Below are 22,306 nucleotides of genomic sequence, written 5' to 3'. Positions count from 1 at the left end.
GGATTTGTTTGATAAGGAATTTTCACATGTATTATGTATGTTTTCTATCCTGAGGTTCTATTCTAAAATCCATTCCATATAATTTAGGGAAGGAAAACAGGGTGACTCTGTACTTGACCTTCTATCCCAGGTGTAATAAATACAAGCTGCTCTCTGTTTGTATTCCCTCTAACCTTGTTCTGCCATGGTATTGTGGAATTTTCCTTAGGAGAATCAGTATCCCCCTTTCTCAAGATCATTTGTAGGCATGGACTTTGGCTATTTTGAACTGAATTTCTAAGACCTGAAAAATCATTTTCTGCTGTTTTTCTTCAAGACTCCCAAACAACTGATAGGTTGCTTTAGCCTGTCAAGAAAATCAAGGACCACTCACTGAGTATCAAGTTTCATCATCTAGTTTAGGTAAAGGTCTCCTAAGCATTCTGGGACTGATGAGGCTAGAAGACTGAGAACATGGCCAGGACACTGTATAACTATATATATTTTCAGATTTGACTTACCATTTCTCAGTAAGTTTTTTTATATCTGCCTCTCTGCTTCCACTCTAAATACACATATACCCTAACTATGCCTTTCCAGTCATAGAGAGCTGTCAATTTCCTCTATGTAGAGAATGTTGGCTTTTTTTAACCTCAAGAAAAGAGCAGATGATACCTTTTGGTTAATAAGCAAGTCAGCTCTTTGAAATCCATTCTTTTTTTTTTTTTTTTTTTTTTAATATGACGTTATTTATTTATTTGACAGAGAGAGCAAGAAAGGGAACACAAGCAGGGGGGATGGGAGAGGTAGAAGCAGGCTCCCCACCAAGCAGGGAGCCCAATGCGGGACTTGATCCCAGGACCCCGGGATCATGACCCAAGCCAATGGCAGACGCCTAACAACCAAGCCACCCAGGTGCCCTTGAAATCCATTCTGATCTAAGATTCTGTGAAGCAAAAACAGACTGCAAGGGTAGCACATACTTCTGAAGGACCATAAGAGAAGGGTGGTAGAAGATATTTTTGATATTTTCTAAGTTGAAAAAGCATTTTAGAAAGATACTTCATTTAAGAAAACGTTAATTTTGGGCGCCTGGGTGGCTCAGTGGGTTAAGCCGCTGCCTTCGGCTCAGGTCATGATCCCAGGTCCTGGGTTCAAGCCCCACATCGGGCTTTCTGCTCAGCAGGGAGTCTGCTTCCTCCTCTCTCTCTGCCTGCCTCTCTGCCTACTTGTGATTTCTCTCTGTCAAATAAATAAATAAAATCTTTAAAAAAAAAAAAAAAAAAAAGAAAACGTTAATTTTGAGTAGTATGTCCTAGCTGTCTACAGCTGTTTTGGGAAAACAAGATTTCACTTTAGAATGTCAACAAGGAAAAATCCCATCTAGGGCCATTTGGTTAAAACAGCTTGTCTAAACCTGAAAACTAGGAGCAATAAGCTGCCTTGGTATAAGCCTTAGAGAAACTATGGAACATCTGCCTCATCTACTTAACTCCTAGTTGGACTTGGCAACGACCAAGCTTCAGAGCTCTGTTTAGAGAGAACATTCTAGCCCCACCTACAAATTGCCTCTTTCTAATTTGTGCAATTTACCAAGCAGCATATATTATAAAGTTTAATAAAATTGTATCAGAAAAAGCTCATGGTGGTAATTGCTATGAAGATTTAAGGTCCTGTAAGTGCAATGAAACATAGTTACCATGCATATAAATGCTACTTAATAGCTGTTTAACTAGAGATTTTATTCTTATTTGGGGCTTTCTCGTAAATCCCATGGCTTGTAATTTTAGATATTGCAGATCTTTGATAGAGAATATGAATATAATTGGGAATAGATTTGGGTGTTGTGAGCCAGAGAACCCCAATCCCATGCCGGGCTGGCATGAAATTGTCCCTGACTTGTTCTAAGCAAGAGTAGGGTTGGAGAGAAATTATCTTACCTTTCGTAAGGAATACATGTAGTGCACATCTCCAGAAACCAGCACCTTTTTCCATTCCTTCTTTCCCAAAGATGAGCAGACTTGAAAACAGGTTCTTGTTACAAGGTGTTTAAGTTTTGTGCTTGGTGATGTGTCTGTGACAGATTGAGGAATCTGTGCGGAGCATGGTAATGCGCTATGGAAGTCGGCTGTGGAAATTACGTGTCCTCCAGGCAGAACTGAAAATCAACATTCGCCTGACGCCAACTGGAAAAGCAATTCCCATCCGCCTCTTCCTGACCAACGAGTCTGGCTATTACTTGGACATCAGCTTGTACAAGGAGGTGACTGACTCCAGGACAGCACAGGTATAGTGGTCAAGCAGGCCCCCCAGAGTTTTGACTGGGTCCTAAAGATGAGCTCCTTGTCCTTGTTATGGAAGACGCAGACTCACATGTCCCATTGGTTCACGTCAGGGAGTTATGCCCTGTCAGCAATGGTCACATAAATTTGAAAAACTTCATTTGCCTTATAAGATGTGCCTGTGTTCTTACATACTGATGGGCCCTAGCAGACGCCAAGTGAACCTGATACCAGAGGTAGTTCTGCAATTTAGGGTTCTTTTTAGGAGGGCTCTTGAGCTACCTGAACTATCCGGTATGGTCTGTTCTGATCTGTCCTGTTTTCAGCCCAGATAGTCTACTCATTGGGAAGGAAAGAAAAGAGAATTGTTGAAGTGTATCACCAACTTTCATTTTAAAAAAAGAAAATTTCATATAATAGCTTGAACAATGTCAAGCCATGACTTTATCATATTTACCCATTGTTATTCCATTTACACACATTTTTCCTTCAAAGAGCTCGGTGTATTTTATATCTATAAAAGAGCAAAGTAGCAAACTTTAACCCCCTTTTCAGGTAAGAAAAACAAGACTGTGAAAATGGAGGATGACTCTTTCAGTAGATTGATTCTGTCATAATAGAGAATTCCTTTTTTTTTTTTTTTTTTTTTAAATATATAATGTGTTATTTGCTTCAGGAGTATAGGTCTGTGATTCATTGGTCTTACACAATTCACAGCACTCACCATAGCACATAACCTCCCAAATATCCATAACCCAGCTACCCTCTCCCTCCCTCCCAACCCCCCAGCAACCGTCAGTTTGTTTCCTGAGATTAAGAGTTAGAGAATTCTTCTTAATCTATGTTACCACCTTCATTTCTAAATATTTGTGCCATTTACTATCATACTGGATTTAGATTGGTTTGCCATGGCTCACATATTCTTTTTTTTTTTTTTTAAGATTTTATTTATTTATTTGACAGATCACAAGTAGGCAGAGAGGCAGGCAGAGAGAGGAAGAGAAGCAGGCTCCCTGCTGAGCAGAGAGCCAGATGTGGGGCTTGATCCCAGGACCCTTGGGATCATGACCTGAGCGGAAGGCAGAGGCTTAACCCACTGAGCCACCCAGGTGCCCCATGCCATGGCTCACATATTCTTAAGAACCGGGATGTTATTTTAGGTTTTTGGCCTAAACTTGGGAAGTGCATTTCTTCTGGTTAAAGGATGGCCTTGCTCCAGTGTGTGTACGCCAAGATCTCTGTTTGTTCTGTGTTAGGTAGCAGAAAGACATTGTATGTCTCTTGTTTTTATCTATGTCCTTTTAAGTCCAGGAATATCAGCAAGAGAAGACATTTTTGCCAGTATTTTGAAGGTGAATTTTAAAAATCTGAGTTTGGATAGTTGTCAGAGTGACCTTTCATTTTGTGCTTTGATTCCCAGTTAGATGGCCAGAGAAATCTATCCAGTGAGAAGTGAACAGTTAAAACAGAGAGAGAGAGAGAGAGAGTGAGCACAAGAGTGCACGGGGTGAGCAAGAGAAAGAGTATACAATAATTTTTGCTGGATTTGATGTTTTTCAGGACAACCTTAAAGACATTTTCAGTCAAAGCTTTCCGTGGTCAGGGATATTTTTAATTAACTTCTACAATGGCTTCAAGGCAGGTCTATTCTTGTGAAAAATAAGATGGCCACTTGAGATTTTAATGTTTTTGATAAATATGTTTGTTCTTCCTAACTACTTTTTTTTTCTTTTTTTTATTAGAAAGCTCTTAGATTTCCCTCATTCTGGCTCATGGTGGCACAGGAGCATGAAGTGCTCAGACACCTTCAATCAGGATTTAGTCCTATGCCTGGCACAGAATAAGCACTCATTAAGTATCTGAAAGAATGAGTGAGCTACCTTTTGCCTGAAGGGAAACCCCTATGACCTTGGGTCCTGCATATTAGGAAGCCCTGAAGGAAGAGGTCTCCCTCACACTCTTCAGCTGAGAGAGTCCAGCAGCCACTGAGGGGCCCAAGAGCCCCTGGCTAGCAGAAGAAACCAGCAAAAGGAACAGCCTTCCGCTCTGCTTTGGTGCTCTTAATGTCTACCTGATGCTTATTGCCAATTTGATTCCCCCCCCCTTCTTTGTTCTAGTGAGTCATTATGGAAATCTAAAATAATGTAGAACCCTGTGTATCATTCATTCATTTGTTCATTGGTGTAACATCGATTGACCACCTATAGTGTGTCAGGCAGTATGGATTCAAAGATAAAAAGTAATCTCTACTCTTGAGAAATGTACATCATGGGGGAGGAAGACAGATAACTAGTTTCTCTGTAGTATGATTATGATTTATGCTATCATAAAATAGGTATAAAGTTCTAAGGAAGCAGACTTATAGGATCAGAGATCGTTTTCCAAGAGAAGCCCTATGGATGGCTCCTGGGGAAAGGTGTATGATATGTAAAATATATACATGTTTTCATGAACTTGTAAACCATATACTTACTACCCATTTTTAACTCCTGTGTCCGTTCTAGTAGAAAATGGAATTATTGTAGCTAGCTGATCATTCAGTAGCTTCCGTTGCCCTCAACCTCTTGCTCAGCACTTCGTTTATTCTTTATGACAACAAGAAGCAAGGTTGACTGGCTTGAGCTTCATTTTGTTTCATTTTCCTGGTAAAGTCTTTGCGTTATTAGCTGTACTGAACACTGATGTCAGCCAGTCATAGTGGGAGAAGAGATTTGGGTAATCCATTGCCTATGCCAGTTGATTTCCAAGTGTAGTATAAGGGAGAAAGTATACATTTTTAAATGACCTTTATTAAGATAAAATCTACATATAAAATGCATTTATTTAATGTATATACTTCATTCTGAAATTGTATACACCTGTTTAACCACCATCACAGTCATTATAGAGAACATCTTGACACCCTTAAAAGGTCTCGTATTTTCTTCTGTGGAGTCAAAGATAGAGTCACTAGCCCCTAGGCAACCACTCATCTGCTTTCTATTATTACAGGTAAGTTTTGCCTGTCCTAAAATTTCATATAAATGAAATTAGACACTGTGTACAATGTATCTGGCTTCTTTTGCTCAGTATAATATTTTTGAGATTCATCTATGTTGGGTAGACAATGGGTGGTATGTTCCTCTTCATTGCTGAATGGTTTTTTGTTTTATGGATATACCCTAGACATACCCAGATTTTTATTTGTTTACCTCTTGATGGACATTTGAAGTTCTGTTTTCCAGTTTGGGCTACTATGTATACAGCTGCCATAAGAACATTGATTTATAAGTCTTTGTGTAGATACATATTTATTTCTCTTGGGAATATAGAAGAGTGTAATTACTGGGTCACAGGAAGGATATGTTTAACTTTATAAGAAAGTACTAAACTGTTTGCCAAAGCAGTCCTACCATTTTATTTATTTATTTATTTATTTATTTATTTATTTTTTAAGATTTTATTTATTTATTTGACAGAGAGAAATCACAAGTAGGCACAGAGGCAGGCAGAGAGAGAGAGGAGGAAGCAGGCTTCCTGCTGAGCAGAAAGCCCGATGTGGGGCTCGAACCCAGAACCTGGGATCATGACCTGAGCCGAAGGCAGCGGCTTAACCCACTGAGCCACCCAGGCGCCCCCAGTCCTACCATTTTAAATTCCCATCAGCAGTGAGTCTACCTAGAGGGCTTTCTCCAGTCCCTTTTCCCAGTCCACATAATTATGTTGCTTAACTAATGACCAGCCTGCCTTCATTCCACCTTGGCAAAAGTGAGTCTCAAACTCTGTACCCATGGCTTTTGTCTTTGCTAATAGACAGGAATGTAGTCCCAAGAACCTGCTGCTTTTACTCCTTTTTTCTTATTTTGATTCAGTTTATTTCCTCTGAGTCCAATTTTCTTATTTTTTTTTAAAGATTTTATTTATTTATTTGTCATAGAGAGAGCACAAGCAGGTAGAGTGGCAGGCAGAGGCAGAGAGAGAAGCAGGCTTCCTGCTGGACAAAGAGCCTGATGTGGGACTCGATCCCAAAACCTTAGGTTCATGATCTGAGCCGAAGGCAGCAGCTTCACCAACTAAGCCACCCGGGCGTCCCCAATTTTCTTATTCTAACGTACTGACCTCACTTAACACTTTGCATCTCTTAAAACATTACCATTTCTACCTAAGACATTGCTAATTCTACCTCCTACCCAGTGACTTTGACCATTAGTCATGTGGAATAGGACTGGAAGCTCCCTTCTTGGGGTTGTAAGCCGCTCAAGACAATTTTTTCCCCACTATAGGACCTGACTAACAAGTCAGTAGAGGCTAAGGATTCACTTAGCTAAATGTCCAGGGTTTGGGAAAGTACTTAATTCTGTTGTTAAGCCTATATGTCATGTTCACAAATCTATTCCTTAATGGTCTATTTCAGATCAGCTTATCTATTTTAGACCAGAATAGATATGTGGGTTTACACACATACCCTTACTTCCCACATTTGTATTCACTGTGTTGGGAGTCTATATTTTATGTATTCGTGCATAAAGTGCCTAGTTTAGTGTCATACAGCCCCTGGGCACTCAGTAAAGATTAACTGAATTGAAGTAATGGCATCCCTTGTAAATATTCATAAGCAAATAAAACTACCTAAATATATGGAGTATGAAGTACTCTTCTAGAAATGTTTGAGTTAAAATGATTAAAAACTGGTGTGGTGATTTCATTATGTGACAATATAGGTATTGCAGGAGCTATTCAGTAGTTGTAGACATAGTATATGGGGGAGATAAATATATATATCTATATTATATAACTATATATAATAACACATTTATTTTACTATAGGCTATATCTTATGAGCTAACAAGAACAGACTGGCTAGATGGATGGCTGAAATCCATTTCTGGCAGAAATCTTTGAAGCCTTTCTGTGGCTAATAACACTTAAAAAGCACCTTCGAATCAAGTAGACTAAGCACAGATAATAGGTTAGAGCCTTGACCTGGCCTTCTACTGTTGGGGAAAGAGCAGAATTCTCTTCAGTGCATAGCTGTTTCTCAACTTAAATGTGAGGACTGCTCAGACTTGTTAGCTGACATACTTCATTTCTGAGTATATGAAATTCAAATCACTTTCGAAGGCAAGCATTGTCAGTCTGTCTCTGAGATGTGAAATTTATACTGTGCTTTCTTGTTGATTTCAACTAATCCAAAATCGAGAGCAGCCCATGGTGTGTCATTGGTTTCATACCGTTTTTTGGAGTTGGATCATCTGTAGAGAGGTGAGAACACTACCCAATGTGTAAAGGCATGTCTTAGCTACTCAACCCACCAAAAATGTGTTTCAAGAAATAACATCTATGAGAAAAGCTCATCTAGGCAGCTGATTTTATTCTCTGTCTGTTAATGCCACATGCCATTCTCTTTCTCCTGCAGATCATGTTTCAGGCATATGGAGATAAACAGGGACCATTGCATGGAATGTTAATCAACACTCCATATGTCACCAAAGACCTGCTTCAATCAAAGAGATTCCAGGCACAATCCTTGGGGACAACATACATATATGATATCCCAGAGATGTTTCGGCAGGTAAAGGGGGATACCTGAAGGCAGCTTAGCCTGGAATGGGGGCACTCGCAAAGGGCAGGAAATATCTTAACACCACTCTCATTTCTATCTCGTTTGGGATTTGGTGACCGCCAACTCCAATATTGGGTAGTTCTTTATGAATTAACGGGGAATTGTGAGGATAGAAGCCTCTGTTGAGTAGAAGAAAGTAAACTGAGATAGCATGCCTGTGATGGTAATATATAATGACCTATGTGAGGAGTTATGTTTGGGTATGTATCTCCTAAGCCCATAATCAAATTATGGATGTTAAAAAAGAGGTTTGAAACTCTTATTCTCTTTTTCCTATTTTCCAAGATAACCCAGGTCTTTAGCTGATAGCCTAGGTTAATATGAGAATCAATACCAATAACATATACAAATGGATATAATGTTCATGATGCACAGTTTAATGTATCAATTCTTTTGTGAGAGATTTATTATGGCTGAATAAAAACTAGTGTGAGAAAAATACATTATGATTCTCATCCTTTATATGAAAATAAATTCCTTTGATCTGTATGGTGAATCATCTCTGTGCTGCAGATTTTTCTTCCATCAATGGAAGGCAAGAAAAGTACATCCACAGCAGAAAATGCAACATATAAAGTATCAAAAGAATATTGGATTTGTCCTTTAAAAAAAAAAATCTATGAATATAGGATTTTTCCACATCTCCTAGTCAGTACTACCAGTATTACCACACTTGAATTTTAATAAAGTAATATATGTGGCCTTGGTAAATAGACTATCTGTAATTCCTCTATTAGTCACAAGTACAAGAGATTTCCTTTATGTAGTCATTTGTTTACAAGTTATCTCTCTAGAAACATAGCTATCTTCATTTAGTATTACCAGCATTATTAGCCTACAAGTTGAGTTTTGGTTCTGTTCCCCAGTGCCGGAACTATAAATAGAAATGTCATTCTATATAATTCTCCCTATAGGATAGACATAAACACTGTGATTGGAACATGTAGGTATAAATGCATCATATTGCCTTTAAATGTTGCTTTGAGACAAGCAAAGAAACAACTAGTTGCCACTTCAGGAGGTGTTTGTTTTGGTAATACAGAAGTTAGAAATGGAAATTATAACGGTTTTTAAGTGGATCGGTGTGTCTGTCTCTTTTCTCAGATTTGAGCAAAATTGATCTGCACATTTACAAATAGTCCTATACCCCTCATGAGCTGATTTCTTCATGAGGGCCGATAGATCTGGAAAGGCATAGAAAGAAGATACTTCCCCTGAACCGCTAGTAGAAACTTTATTCTTGCCTTCTTGAGTTTTCTTTGTTATTTATTAGCTAACTGTCATATCACTTTTCTAGAGGCTAAGGATTTATTTTTATTTATTTATTTACTTATTTATTTATTTTTTTATTCCTCTAGGAATTTTTCTTCCATTTTTAAGAAGAGGGATTAATGCTACTTAGTTTTTTATTTTAATTTTTCTGGGGGGTGGGGGTGGTCAGGTCTGTTTGTTAGGTCTGTTGTGTTTGTTAATGCTCTCATGCTGCTTCAGTATCACTCAGCAATTTGACTTTGTTGGAAAAGTGCCTGCTTTTGACATGTGAAAACATTATGTGAAAAATAATTACAGATCTGTTTTTTAACTGAGACTGAGAGCTGTAGAATTTGGCCTAATGCTTCAGTGCTCAGCAGAACACTTGGAAAGGAAAGAGCAAAATCAGATTGACTGAAACTTAGTATTTATTTTTGTGTATGCTGAATTGCTCATTGCCACTGATGAGTCAAACTTTTCTCCTCTGCTAGTCTCTGATCAAACTCTGGGAGTCTATGTCCTCTCAGGCATTCCTTCCATCACCACCCCTGCCTTCTGACATGCTGACATATACGGAGCTCGTGTTGGATGATCAAGGTCAGCTGGTCCACATGAACAGGCTTCCAGGAGGAAATGAGGCAAGTAGCTGAGTTCCCTTCCCCCTTTCCTTATCTCTGTGACCACTGGTAGCAGCTTTCCCTGGAGGTGGTCATTAAATAGCATTAATTTAGATGCTACATAGGTAGCACAGTAGAGGTAGAGGTCTTTAGGGAGAGAATATTGACTAGATATCAAGGAATTATTAATTTTCAGGTGTGATAATATTTTTAAAATGTTGTTACAGTTTTGCTTTCTAAGAAGGAGTGATGTGTTCTGTTGGACATACCTATTTAAAATAGGTACAGGTGAAATGATCCAATGTCTAGGATTTGCTTCAGAGTAATGGGGGGTGAGTGTGGGACTATAGATGAAACAAGATTGTTCATGAGTTATTAATCAAAGCTAGATAATATATCTGTCGGAATAGAGCGTTTTCTCTATTCTTGTATATACTTGAAATTTTGAGATTCGTCTACAATAAAAACAGTTAAAATACTGTTTTGCTTGATTTTTTTTTTTTTCTTATTTGAATGCTTACATACTAGTATACCTTTTTTTGGCATGTTTTCTGTGCTTGGGTAAATTGATCCGATGCTGTTATGATCATGGTAAATATATTCTTAAAGGGACTCAATCAGAACCAGGGATTTAAACATAAAATAAAGTAGCAGAAGCCCATTTCTGATAGTTATCTAAGAATGCATTTTCTGGCATTGGAATCCTTTCTTTTATGGTACACTGTTAATAATGATATAAAGTTGTATTCTGCCCCAGGGCCTATGGTCCTCCTCGTCCTGATTTTTACTAATCTTTCAATGTGCAGTTATAATCAAATAACAAAAGTAATACACCTAAAAAGAGATAGGTTTTTATTTCAACCTTAGTTAGAATCCCTAGATAAATCTCATCCTGTGGAAAGAGTAATCTTTACCCGGGTATTATTCATAAACAGGCTGGGTAGACTAGACCTTTGGAGGTGATATGTGGTATTTTCCATTTTGTGCACTATCTTTTTCAAAAAATTTTACTGTATATATACAAGGTGTGTGCTGTTTCAGTAAGTACACCAATGGATGCCAAAAGTAGATGAATTGGTATTAAGATGGATGCAAGCATTGGACCAGATGGAGAATGTCAGACTCTAGGAGTCCTTCTAATCTACCGCCTCAACAAATAGTAAAGGCAAGAGGTGAAGGAGGAAAGATGCATAGAATTTTGACGAGAATAGATATATACTCGTTAACACACAAAGTTGAAGCAGAGGTTTGTGCCACGGGGTAGCATCTCCACAGTGAGCCCCTCAACAGCAAAGAAAAGCTTCATTGTGCTAGACTTACATTCTGATTCATTCAACAGTGTAGTCTTTAGGAATGGAAGGCACCCTTGTGAACACGAGGCTGGGGGAGAAACGGTTTTAACTAATGTAATTAAAACAAAAAAATGAGATTTTTGGCCACATGAAAGCTAGTAGCACTGCTGTGTGAAACCTCTTGCCATGATCTTTCTCTTCTGCTTTCTCTCTGCTCTCATTCTGTGTTTGAGCGAATGGAGACTAGGGGAATAGTGAAGTCCCAGAGGGACAGAGCTCTGTTCTTGCTGAAATTACAAGCACAGACCTGCCTGGGCATGAACATGTAGTGTTTACTCTGCCAGTATGAATACAAATAGTCTTATTATACGGGACTCTGTACCCAAAGACCACACACACACACACACACACACACACACACACACAAAAGAATAAAAAAAAAATTAAAGGTTTTTTTTAACCCTTTTAAGACCCAACAAACCTGAGTGGAAAAGGGATGTCTTAAACAGCCGCGCAGTAGTCAGTCTGGGGTCCAGATGTTTCTCTTTGCCCAGGGCTTTAATAATCTTGAAATCGAGAAATCTGATTGTATTTGAATTTTTAAATTTGTTTTTATTTATTTATTTATTTTGCTTTTTGTTAGTTCTCCCTTCTTGTTCTACTCCTTTCTCTCCTTAGTTGCCTATTTTCTTTGTTCTCTTTTCCTTTTCTTCAAAGGATTGACTCGGATTGAGACGGAGTGGTTAGCTTACTGTTTCTGAGTCTTTGAGCTCAGGAGGAGTGAGACTGATGTTCTTTGGTGAGCATTTAGTGACTAATGCCTGGGACGGCTGGTGAAGTCAGTCAGTGGCTGTATCTAGATTATAGGGCATTGTGCAACAGAAATGAGGTTGGGGTATTATTATCAAACTCCGTTACCAGTAGCTTGCGCATACAATGGTGCATGTCTGCTGAGAAACTGACCAATCTAAAGATGGAGTTTCAGCCCTCTGAACTCTGAGGGACAGCTGGCCCTAAGAGATGACGAGGTGTCAGTGGGATGTATTTCCTCATGCTGAGCCCAGTTTTATCAGAGCAAGTTGACTTTCAGCTCTTGCAGTTTAATTTTCTTTGGCCAAAGAGACAAGTTTGTCATGAGCCTGGCACTCTATGTATTACCCCAAGAATGATGTGAAGGGAAAGAAAAGAGCTCATGCTGATGAGATTTGGAGCAAATCTGTCCTGTCCCAAAGAGAATGGGCATCTGAACAGAGCCTTGAGAAATAGTTTTATTAAAAAAGGAATAAAAAATTGACCCGTTAATGTTCTGAGAGCCAAGGCTCCATGTAAATGCATTGATGCTACATGGACATTAAATCATCATAATGTGGTGTTCTCCAAAGGTGACGGCTCTACCAGGTCATCATTGTGGGGATACTGCATTACTCTGAAGGATTGGAGTTGCTGAGTTTAAAAGCTAGCACATGGATATAAGGAATGAAGGTAAAACAAGAGCTTCCTGCAGAGTTCCCCCATGAATCGAGATGCTTTTCCCCATAATCAAACGCAGAAAACCTGTACTTATCAGACCATCGACTGTATGGGTGGCCAGGCTTTCTTCCTTGTTTTTCTTTTCCCCCAGGACAGTAAATAGGTAAGATGGTGATGGGACCAGGACTTGGAACAATTGAGTTCCATTTAGTTTTAGGTAACTTGTTTGCCATTTGAGAAAGAATATTGGCTGTTTCAGCAGAGATGTGACCTGCATTTTGAACATTGTACCCATGTTAAAAGCACACGAAAGAGAGATTTTCTGATGTGGTGTTAGTCACTTTCTCCTCTCTCTTTTCCTAGTTGTCCCTTCCCCATCAAGAAAGATGTAACTGAAGGCATGCCACCTGATTCATGATGCAAGTATAAGAGAACACATTTTTCTCATTGTCAGGTTTGAATGGCATTGCATTTAGTATGAATTTAGAGTAGGAATAAAAGAGATGTAGACCAAATCTGTGAACTGTGTTACTTGCAAATAGCTCCAAAGATGAGTTGTCTAGGGCTTTTTTTTTTTTTTTTAATAGTTTCAAGTAAAGATGAAAATTGTGAAAAATGTGATTGCAACATGGACTAAACGTATTTCAGCTCTAGCGGCTGTGATGCTACAGTGATGGGCATCGTATGTAAATACACAGCTAGATGAATGTGTGCTGTTGAGCCTGGATGCAGAGGAAATGCTGCTAACCAACCGTTCTACTTTTACTGCTTCTCAATTTTGGAGGAATTGTTTTCATTTTCCTGCCAGTTTGCTAACCTGTTTTGATCATTTGGTGGAAGCTGTAATTGCAGGTGGGAACATCTCGAGTAACAGTTCACAATCCACTGCAGCTGCTTTTCGCGCTAAATCCTGTTATTAAAAGGCTCAGGCTAAGATCAAGCCAAGGGTGGTAACGGACTTGACAGAGAACAACTTAACTTTGCCTGGTGTAGGACAAAGAAAACACTAGCCTCCTTGAGACCATGGGGTTTTTTTGTTCTGAAATGTTACTAACATTCTTTTATTTTATTTCCTTTAACTCCTGTGTGAACATGAATCTCTAAATGGGGCAGTGATGAAAGATGTGATAGGCAACTTGTGTAGCACTTATGGTGTGGACAGAAAGTAGCATCTTGTTTTCCTCACTCTTTCAGCACGTGGGCTTTTTGACAACACAGACCCTCCCTCTCATCTCTCCTGTCCTAATGAGAAACTGAGATGAGAAGAGTCTCTGTTTAGAAGCAGCTTTAATAATTAGGTACAGGGTGTGAATTCCAAAAAAGGATCAGTAAGGAAAGACTGGAATTCTTGCGTGGTATTAATTTCTTTCCTTAAAGTTTTTCTGGGAGATAAGCGTATTCCAAATTGAATGCCATTTGATGATCACCTTCGCGCACACTACCACGCTTAAGAATTGTAGTCACTGCCAGGCTTCATTTCTTCAGACGGGCACTAGGTGTCAGGGTTTTTCCTTCTCAGCACCTTGGCATTTAGACAAGCCTCTGGAATTGCCCTCTATGGTGAGGCAGATCCAGTAGTATCCTAACCCCTTTTTTTCAGTTGGTATGGTGGGCTTGGCCTGGTGTTCCTCCAGTATGCGATTCCATTTATAACTCTTCAGGCAGAAATCTGGTGAACACCTTACTGTATCATTGCTTTACACATTTTTATAGGAAACGTTTTTTTAGGAAGAGGGTGATTGAGGAGGAAAAAAAAATAGTGTAGATTAAAGTTTAAAGACTGATTGCCATCATGACTGGTATCTTTTAAAATGCTCTTGGGGTGGAAGGGTAGGGATGGTGGGAATTAGGAATTTAGTTCTAGAACTGCTCAGCCTTGCCCATAGTTAATTGTTGGCAACGTTCTGATGTTCAGTTTCAGCAAGGCGTAAATGTAATTTTTGTATTATAAAATATTTCAAACTTATAGAAAAACATGGAGAGTGATATGACAAAAACCCCTGCATCTACTGACTGCTTCAACAGATTTTATCATTTTGACACTGCTCCTCACTTTTACGTTGTTGTAATCCTTTGAAATCTCTCATCAGTGTATAAAAACAAAAAAAAAAAATTTAGGAGTTAGTAGGGAAAAGAAATTGGTAAGCTTATAGAAGCCTAAAAGATTGGAAGAAATTAATTAGTAGATCCATTGTGACAGTTTTTAGGCTGGAGCGCTTAACCCAAAGGACCTCTTATTTTAGAAAAAATACCATCACCCTCTGTCTGAATTTGGTTGGTTGATGTTTTCTATGCTCTCAAAGGAATTGTTTGAGTTTTCCTGGACTCAGATTCTAGTGGAACGTATTATTTTTTGAAACTGTGACTGGAGAAGAGTGTGTATGTTTGTGGGCTTCAGTCCATTCCTCATGCACACAGAACCCAAATATTGTTCTAGTTTAATATTAGACTTTTGTATATTGTTTTACTCAATTTTACCTCAGAATAGCTCCATGAATGTGAAGCTAATTTGGATGTGCTTTTGTTCCATTCTTTGGAAATCAGTTTACCTTTTCATGCTGGGTGTAGAAATTGAGTCCGTGTCAATCTTTTAGATATGTGTTGGAGAAGAGGCGTATTTGTATTGCGGTGTGCTGAAGGTGAGCTTTGAAATAGACCTGAAGAAGGCAGATCTGAAAAACAGGTCCGCGGTCTGTGCTCTGATTGTTCAAGTTATAAAAAGAGACTAATGGTCCTTGCCACCAATCTATTGCTGAAGATGGGGAAATGTTTGTAAGTGCTTTGAGATCGTCCGCAGAAAAGTATCACACACTGCTGATTACGTGTAAACATTCACAATTTGTGCTTGTCTTATTTTTCATCAAGGGCTTCCAAAAAAAAAAAAAAAAGAAAGAAAGAAAGAAACCCCACACTTTAATCCTCTTTAATCCTTTTAGGCTTAACAAGGTAGGAATTTCAAGTACAGAAAAAGACAGGTTATGAAATATGTGGTTAAGATAGTTCTATTTAAAATTACTATTTTACCCTCTTTCTAAGTGAGCATGTTTGGTTATGAGTCTTTGTTTAAAATGATCCTCACAACCAGAACTGAGCCCCTCGTTAGAAAAATATTGAGGCTAATTTGGAAAGCTATGTCTTCCTGCCACGAAATTATTTCTAATGAATTTCTGACACTGTTCTTTTGGGATCATATCCTTTGCTTTGTTTTTTCCTTCAAATATTTATTAAAATTCCAATTAGTTAATCTAGAGCGTAGTGTTATTTTCAGCATACAACACTCAGTGCTCACTACAAGTGCCTTCCTTAATCCCCATCACCTATTTACTTCACATAGAACTTTTCTTAGAATTCCTTCTGAATGATTACTATGTACTGGAGACTTTTCAACAGGTGAATTAGTTCATTTGGCTCTTTTCATTATTAGCAAACAAAGGCCCAATGAATTTGACTGACTGAAAATCCTAAAGCATCCATTGGCCGACTACCATAGATCTCGTGGAGGGCTCCTCAGTCCCCTTCAAAAGTCAGTCCTAGAGATAGCCATGAACAAAAGAATGTACTTGCCAGCATTTTTACCCACTTTAAGTTTTAAGATTTTACTGAAAAAGGATGTGATATAGTACCCTATGTCAAGCAACTTTACAGTTCCAACTACAGGCAATAATGAACATCAGGACAGCAACAGATGATACCAGAGGATGAGGTGTAGCATGGAGCATCAGAGTTCGACATCCGTTTATGTGATTAACAGGCCAGGCTTCTTGAACTGTAGTCGGCCAGCTTGCTTAATTTCCTTATCATCCAATTACTCCTGTGCTCCATTTTCAAATACCACCGACTTGTATGTGCTCTATTTCATGTTTTTTTCTTTAAATTGGTATGTTTACTAAAAGCATTGGGTGTATATGCATAAAATTACTATAGCCTCATGTTTATAAATATTGCAGGGAGAGATAATTCCCCTGTTCAAAATTGTTGTTTCTAATCTTCAGTAATATTTTCAAGAAATTACCTCGGGGATGAAATTTTTTTGCTCCAAAAATGGTATTTTTCTTACCCTTTTATCGCTTTTTCGAAAGGTTGAGGTAAGTTTGTTCAGCCATTTTTGAATTATCCAAGCATGAAAAAGAGAGTTTTTCAGCTGTTAAGAAAATTGTTTTCAGCTCTTTTATGTGATCATACAACACTAGGCAACAGAATATGATATCCAGCAGATAATACAATATGGAAAGGCATTGACATTTTTTCAGCATGGTTTTTCTGAATGGCACAAATTATGTCAAATATCGTATTGCCTTGTGGTTTAAAAAGGCACATTTTAACACCCATACAGTATTTTCTACTATTCGATCAGATATGTTTTTTTCGTGAGATTCTAACATGAGTTAATATTGTAATTATTTTTTGATAGTATCTAACTAAAAGTGAAGATTTAATATTCCTTACCAGATACAAAAGGGGAAGAGGTTAGGGCACCTGCATGGTGCAGTCGGTTAAACATTCAGCTCTTGATTTTGGCTCTGGTTGTGATCTCAGGGCCGTGAGATCGAGCCCTACATTGGGCTCTGTGCTCAGCACAAAATCTGCTTGGGAATCTCTCTTCTCTCCCTCTAACCCCTTCTGGTCATGCTCACTTGCAAGTGTGCATTCTCTCTCTCTCTCTCTCTCAAATCAGCAAATAAATCTTTAAAAAACAAAGAAAAACAAAAGGGGGGTAGGTAACACTTTATTATGTATCTATAAGGGAACTCAAGGTCAGATTACTTCTCACTGGCTCTTAGTTTTCTCATCTTCATGATGCAGATAATGCTTAGGTCCATTTCAGCTCTAACGCTCTAGAATTCTTTGTATTGCTGCTTCAGGGCCTTGTACGATGGTCCTCTTCCTGGGGCATTAGCAGTAGTGAAACAATAGTTACTGGAGGCTTTGCCAGAAAATTTCAACTTTTAGACATTTAGCATGGAAAATAAAGCTTTAACATATCAGCCACAGTCTAACCTATATTTAAGTCCACACAGAAAAATACTATTACAGCAGCTGAACTCAAAATGAGGAGATAGAAGAAAGGCAACCATGGCAAAGATATTCTTTTACTGCTTCCCACAGCATAGCTACAGTTGATGGATGCTTCTTACATTCTTAAAAACTCCATCCCGTCCTCTTTTGCCCCTTAGCTTTCCCTTCAAATTTATTGCTTGAGCTTAATATTAGTATTTTATTTTGTAGTAACAGCAGCTTTGGAAAGTGTGCGTGTGGATGTGTGTGTGTGTGTGTGTGTGTGTGTGTGTGTGCAATTGCACATTCTGTTCACACTGATAGTACAATTAATGTTGATGTCAATTTTGGTGTTAATTTTGGGTCATGATTAGTGTTGACACTTTGTGTCAGACTAATGACATTTACGGGCACCATCAGAATAAATGTTAATATTGTCATGTTTTTAGTATCTGTTATAGTAACATTAAACCAAGGTCCTCCCAGGAGAAAAAATACATGTATGGATAGATAGATAGATAATGCCTTTCTGTGTCGCTGGTGTTACTCAGCGAGAAAATGACATCTCAGGGCAGAATCCTAATCACTGTTTGGAGCATCAGAAATAATGATCACCTCTGATCGGGGGTTGTGAATAATTCATTCGGTTTGATTTTCACATCCTGTCCAGTGATACTTTTCAAACCAAATGTGTTTCTACAGGAAAATAATGGTCCCACTTCTTATGGAAATACTGTGGCACAAATCATTTTACCCACATAAAAACAGTTAAATAAGACTGTTCTCTTCTGCTTGCTTTCTCCTCCCCATTCCCTCCTCCCTCACTTGTGTGTGTTTATTCCAGAATCAGACTGTGGCCCAAAGAAATATTTTCTCCCTTAGAACTTGCATAAGGCAGACATTTATTTCTGCTCATCCTTCGCTTATTCACACTAACTCTTTTGATCCTCTTCCCTTTTTTCATTTTAATTAGCTTAGGTTGTTAACCCTAAACCTAAGAAAACTGCTAATCAGAACATCCTGTTATCAAAAACCATCTGAAATTACATATTTTTAAATGATTTATGGCTATATTAATGAAAACATAATTGGCAGTAAGTGGCTGGAACCACTTCGGAAGTCAGTGGTCAGGAAAGAAGATCATGCATGGCCATGGCCACGTGCCACAGAGCCTGAGTCTGAACCTCCTTGGGCCATAAACCCTCTCTGGCAGGCCTTCTTAAGCTGCTGCCCTCAGTCCCAGAGTGTCATTTTCCCTGGGTGTCACCTACACCAAAGCACTGGAGGGAGAGAGAAGCTGGAACAAGGGAATTCAGCGATGGAATTTCCTTTGGTTTTTATTTTTCAGTTAATGTGCTAGGCAATTTGGGCTTAGGTGAATTCAGTGAATGTCACATTCCTAACCGCATTGTCACACTTGTGTATGCTTTTATAGTGATTGCAGAATTCTCAACATAAAATCTCCATTGTGTGTATAATATAGGTAGACCCATCTGTATAAAGTAATTTGACTGAAAAACTTAGTGTCCTAATTAAATAGGGGGAGAATATGACTGTCTTCTGAAGTAATGACCCAATCCTCTGAGACCAAGCTATTCTTAGATAGCATATTTTGAACCATTTCTCCTGAATGTTGTGACCCCCCCCCCGCCCCTCTCTCTCTCTAAATCTAACAAGGGCAGGGGAAGCGTTTCTCAACCTACTTCTCATCATCAGACAGAAAGTGTTTTGCATTCAGAAACCATTTCCAGTATCAAATTCAATTTTGTCAAGTGATTAGTTGAGTTTGGTAGAGAATAATTTAAAAACACAAAGCTGGAAGTGGCCGTGGTGCTTTTGCGCTGGAGAAGAGTGGTTGCTATTCTCGAGTTGCAAGCCCTCTTCCAATGACTGCGTCACAAGGTGGATTATTGTGTTACACGTCTTTGCAGCTGTTACAGACCTGCATCTGTTGACGCCATGTGTTCCTATCCTGGGCTGCTTGCAGGAAGACTTAGGAGAGTGGATGAATTGATACCTTGCCTGCCTATCAGTGCGAACGTCCTTTTATGTACATATGTTTGTAAAGCTCTTTAGCCCCCTTCAAGATGAAAGGCTCTGTATAAATATAAGCTTTCGATTTTAGTACATGTTTGTAATACATGTGGTACAGTCCTAAATATGTATTTAGCTGATAGGCACTGTTCTTGTCTATTGTACAAATATTGACTTTAAAAGTATAAATATGTATTTAACCATCAGACCAGAAAAACACTGAAGCAGTTACTTCTCAGGTAGAGATATTAATATTGTATAAACCTATATATACATATGTTTACATTCTACTACATCACTGCAGAGCATTTCATTTTTAAAAATGAAATGATAGCCTCAACCAACTAAGGCAGTTCTTGATATTCTTCTCCCTTTGAGTTGAGTCTTGATTTTTAATTTTCATGTGTTTCTCTTTCTCCTTCTAACTTTATATAAGTATCATCTGTTGCCGTAAGACTTAAACATAGAGTCAGCTTTTATAAAGTGCAAGAAATCCTTAGGCTGGTGAGCTACTTTTCCCTTAAAAAAATTTTTTTTTATTATGGTACATTAAAGTAGGGACAGTAATTTTCACGTACCTGTCACTCAGTGAAGAGACCACTCAGTGGTCTTCTCTTAGTTCCTTTTTAAACTTACATCACATTGATAATTTTATAAACACATTAAGGAGAATTTAGAAAATAGAAAAAAAAAAGACCCATACAATCCCATCTTTCCAAAAATAATTATCATCTCATTTTGCTGTTTTTTTTAAATTTTGTTACCCTTTCCCCCCCCCGCAACACATCGGTAGATACAGTTTTGTAACATTTACTGTGCCCTTACTATGTGCTAGATACTGTTCCAAGGCTTACCATGGATGTAATCCTTAAAACAAACGTTATAGGAGAGGTAATTATTAGCCCATTTTACTGATGAGGAAGCTGAGGCACACAGAGGTCAGTAACTTACTGAAGTGGCTAGAAAACTGGCTGAGTCTCTATTCTGTCAGAGTCAGATTCTATTAGATTCACATTCTCCAAATCTGGCCAAATCTGGCTTCTGAGTCTCTGCCCTTAACCACCACACTGTTTTGCGTCTCATGGTTACTATGGTATATAGACAAGTTTATTAAACCTCTTCCTCAAATTTAGTATTGTATCATGGATATTTTAATATGCTATTCATAGTCTTCATAGCTATCATTTTGTAAGGCTGTACAGAATACTAATGATGACCTTATTAGCCAGTTTACTTCCCTCCAGAAGAGGGAAAAGTTTTTATCATGACATTTTTTAACTGTTTATATTAAAATATATTAGATTTACAGAAAATTACAAAGATAGTACAGAGAGTTCCCATATAACCTAATATTAACTTCTTATATTATTCTTGCTTAAATGATCTTTGTCTGCTGAAAGAGGTGTGTTAACATATATTTAAGTGAAACCATTGATTTTTCTAATGTCGACATTTTACATAAGCGTAATATAATTATCAAAACTTAGAACTAACATTGGTACAATACTAATAAGTAAAATACAGGCTTTGTTTTGAATTTCACCAGTTTTTCTACAAATGTCCTTTTCTGTTCCAGAATACCACACTGCATTTAGGTGTCAATGACATTTATGTTTGTGTTGTATTTGACATTCATCTTTCCATATTGTTTCCACTAACTGCAGTGGCACTAGTCTGGAACATGTTTCCTTAATTTCTCTAGTAAAGGCAATTATGTGAATGATAGTTTAAAAAATAGACATACTAGCTATAAGGACAAGTTACTTAATTCCTCTATATCTTAGTTTTCTTGTGGCAATAATAACAGCTGCTTCTGAATTAATAATCTGAGCACTTTTTATGATTGGAAAAACTGAGACTGTATGAAGTTAAGTGATTGGTTCAAGATTACACAACTAGAATAAAGCTGAGATTTGGACCAAGATAGGCTGACATTCCCCAGACTAACCTCTTAACTCTTGTCAGTATTTGTCCGTATTAGTATAGTACAACATGTGATAGATGTTCATTTAATGATAGCTGTTATTCTTGCTATTTTGAAAAAAATAAAACAGTTGAATGATGTTTAGGACTGTTATTCTGTGATCCCTAGAGATAAGTCATAGACAGTGTTCTAAGCCTTTGGTGTTGACTATTTTCCAAGAATCATTTAAAAAATGAAATGACTATAGAACCAGCAAATATTTATTACTCCCATATTATGTGTAGGGATCCTGCTAGGCACTGGAGGAGATGATATAATGGTTTAGGCTGGCAAGCTAAAAAACGATCCTAGGCAATATATGATTAATTACCAAATGAATTCTCTACATGAAGGTCTTAGTAGGAGATGGGAGAAGAAAGGTCACTTGAGGCTAGGCAAAGCTTTACTGAGGAAATGGAATTTGAATAAATCTTTTTGGAATGGGTAAGATTTGAATAGATTGAGAGGAGAGAAAGGGGCAAATTTTGTATATTGGAGTTAATATAATAGACTACTGTTTGGAATAGTTGATTTGTCAAATCCATAGGCATTGTTAGTTTTGTATGTGGGGACATGGAAGCTCAATGAAGTTATTTTTCCAGGGTCACACATTTAGCAAGTGATAGGACCTATATACGGATCCAAGTTAGTTTGACTCCAAAGCCCATCTTCTCCATTATGTGCCCTGTTGTTCAAATAGCAATGAAATCTAAATTTCAGTATAAGTTTAGCAATAGATGCTTTCTTGGATGTTTATCCATTATGCTTCCTCAAAACGGAATCTCTTCTTTAGGGACTCTGACTCTACAAAGACTGGGATA

The 22,306-nt window shown here is 38.0% G+C and overlaps 1 protein-coding gene across 11 annotated transcripts in view; it reads left to right on the top strand.

The window, feature by feature from the left end:
- Positions 1 to 22,306, top strand: part of ACACA (acetyl-CoA carboxylase alpha) — a 243,255-nt gene that overhangs the window by 140,289 nt on the left and 80,660 nt on the right. For all 11 annotated transcript variants that reach the window (XM_047708298.1, XM_047708296.1, XM_047708299.1 and 8 more), the window contains 3 exons: positions 2,063 to 2,266; positions 7,657 to 7,812; positions 9,606 to 9,752. In XM_047708298.1, the coding sequence (XP_047564254.1) occupies positions 2,063 to 2,266; positions 7,657 to 7,812; positions 9,606 to 9,752 (507 nt within the window). The remainder of the gene's footprint in view (positions 1 to 2,062; positions 2,267 to 7,656; positions 7,813 to 9,605; positions 9,753 to 22,306) is intronic.

The sequence above is a fragment of the Lutra lutra genome, chromosome 16, assembly GCF_902655055.1.
Source record: "Lutra lutra chromosome 16, mLutLut1.2, whole genome shotgun sequence".
In the NCBI taxonomy this organism is placed as follows: domain Eukaryota; kingdom Metazoa; phylum Chordata; class Mammalia; order Carnivora; family Mustelidae; genus Lutra; species Lutra lutra.
Note: the sequence above shows the minus strand (reverse complement) of the source record. Positions and strands in the feature narration are given on the sequence as shown.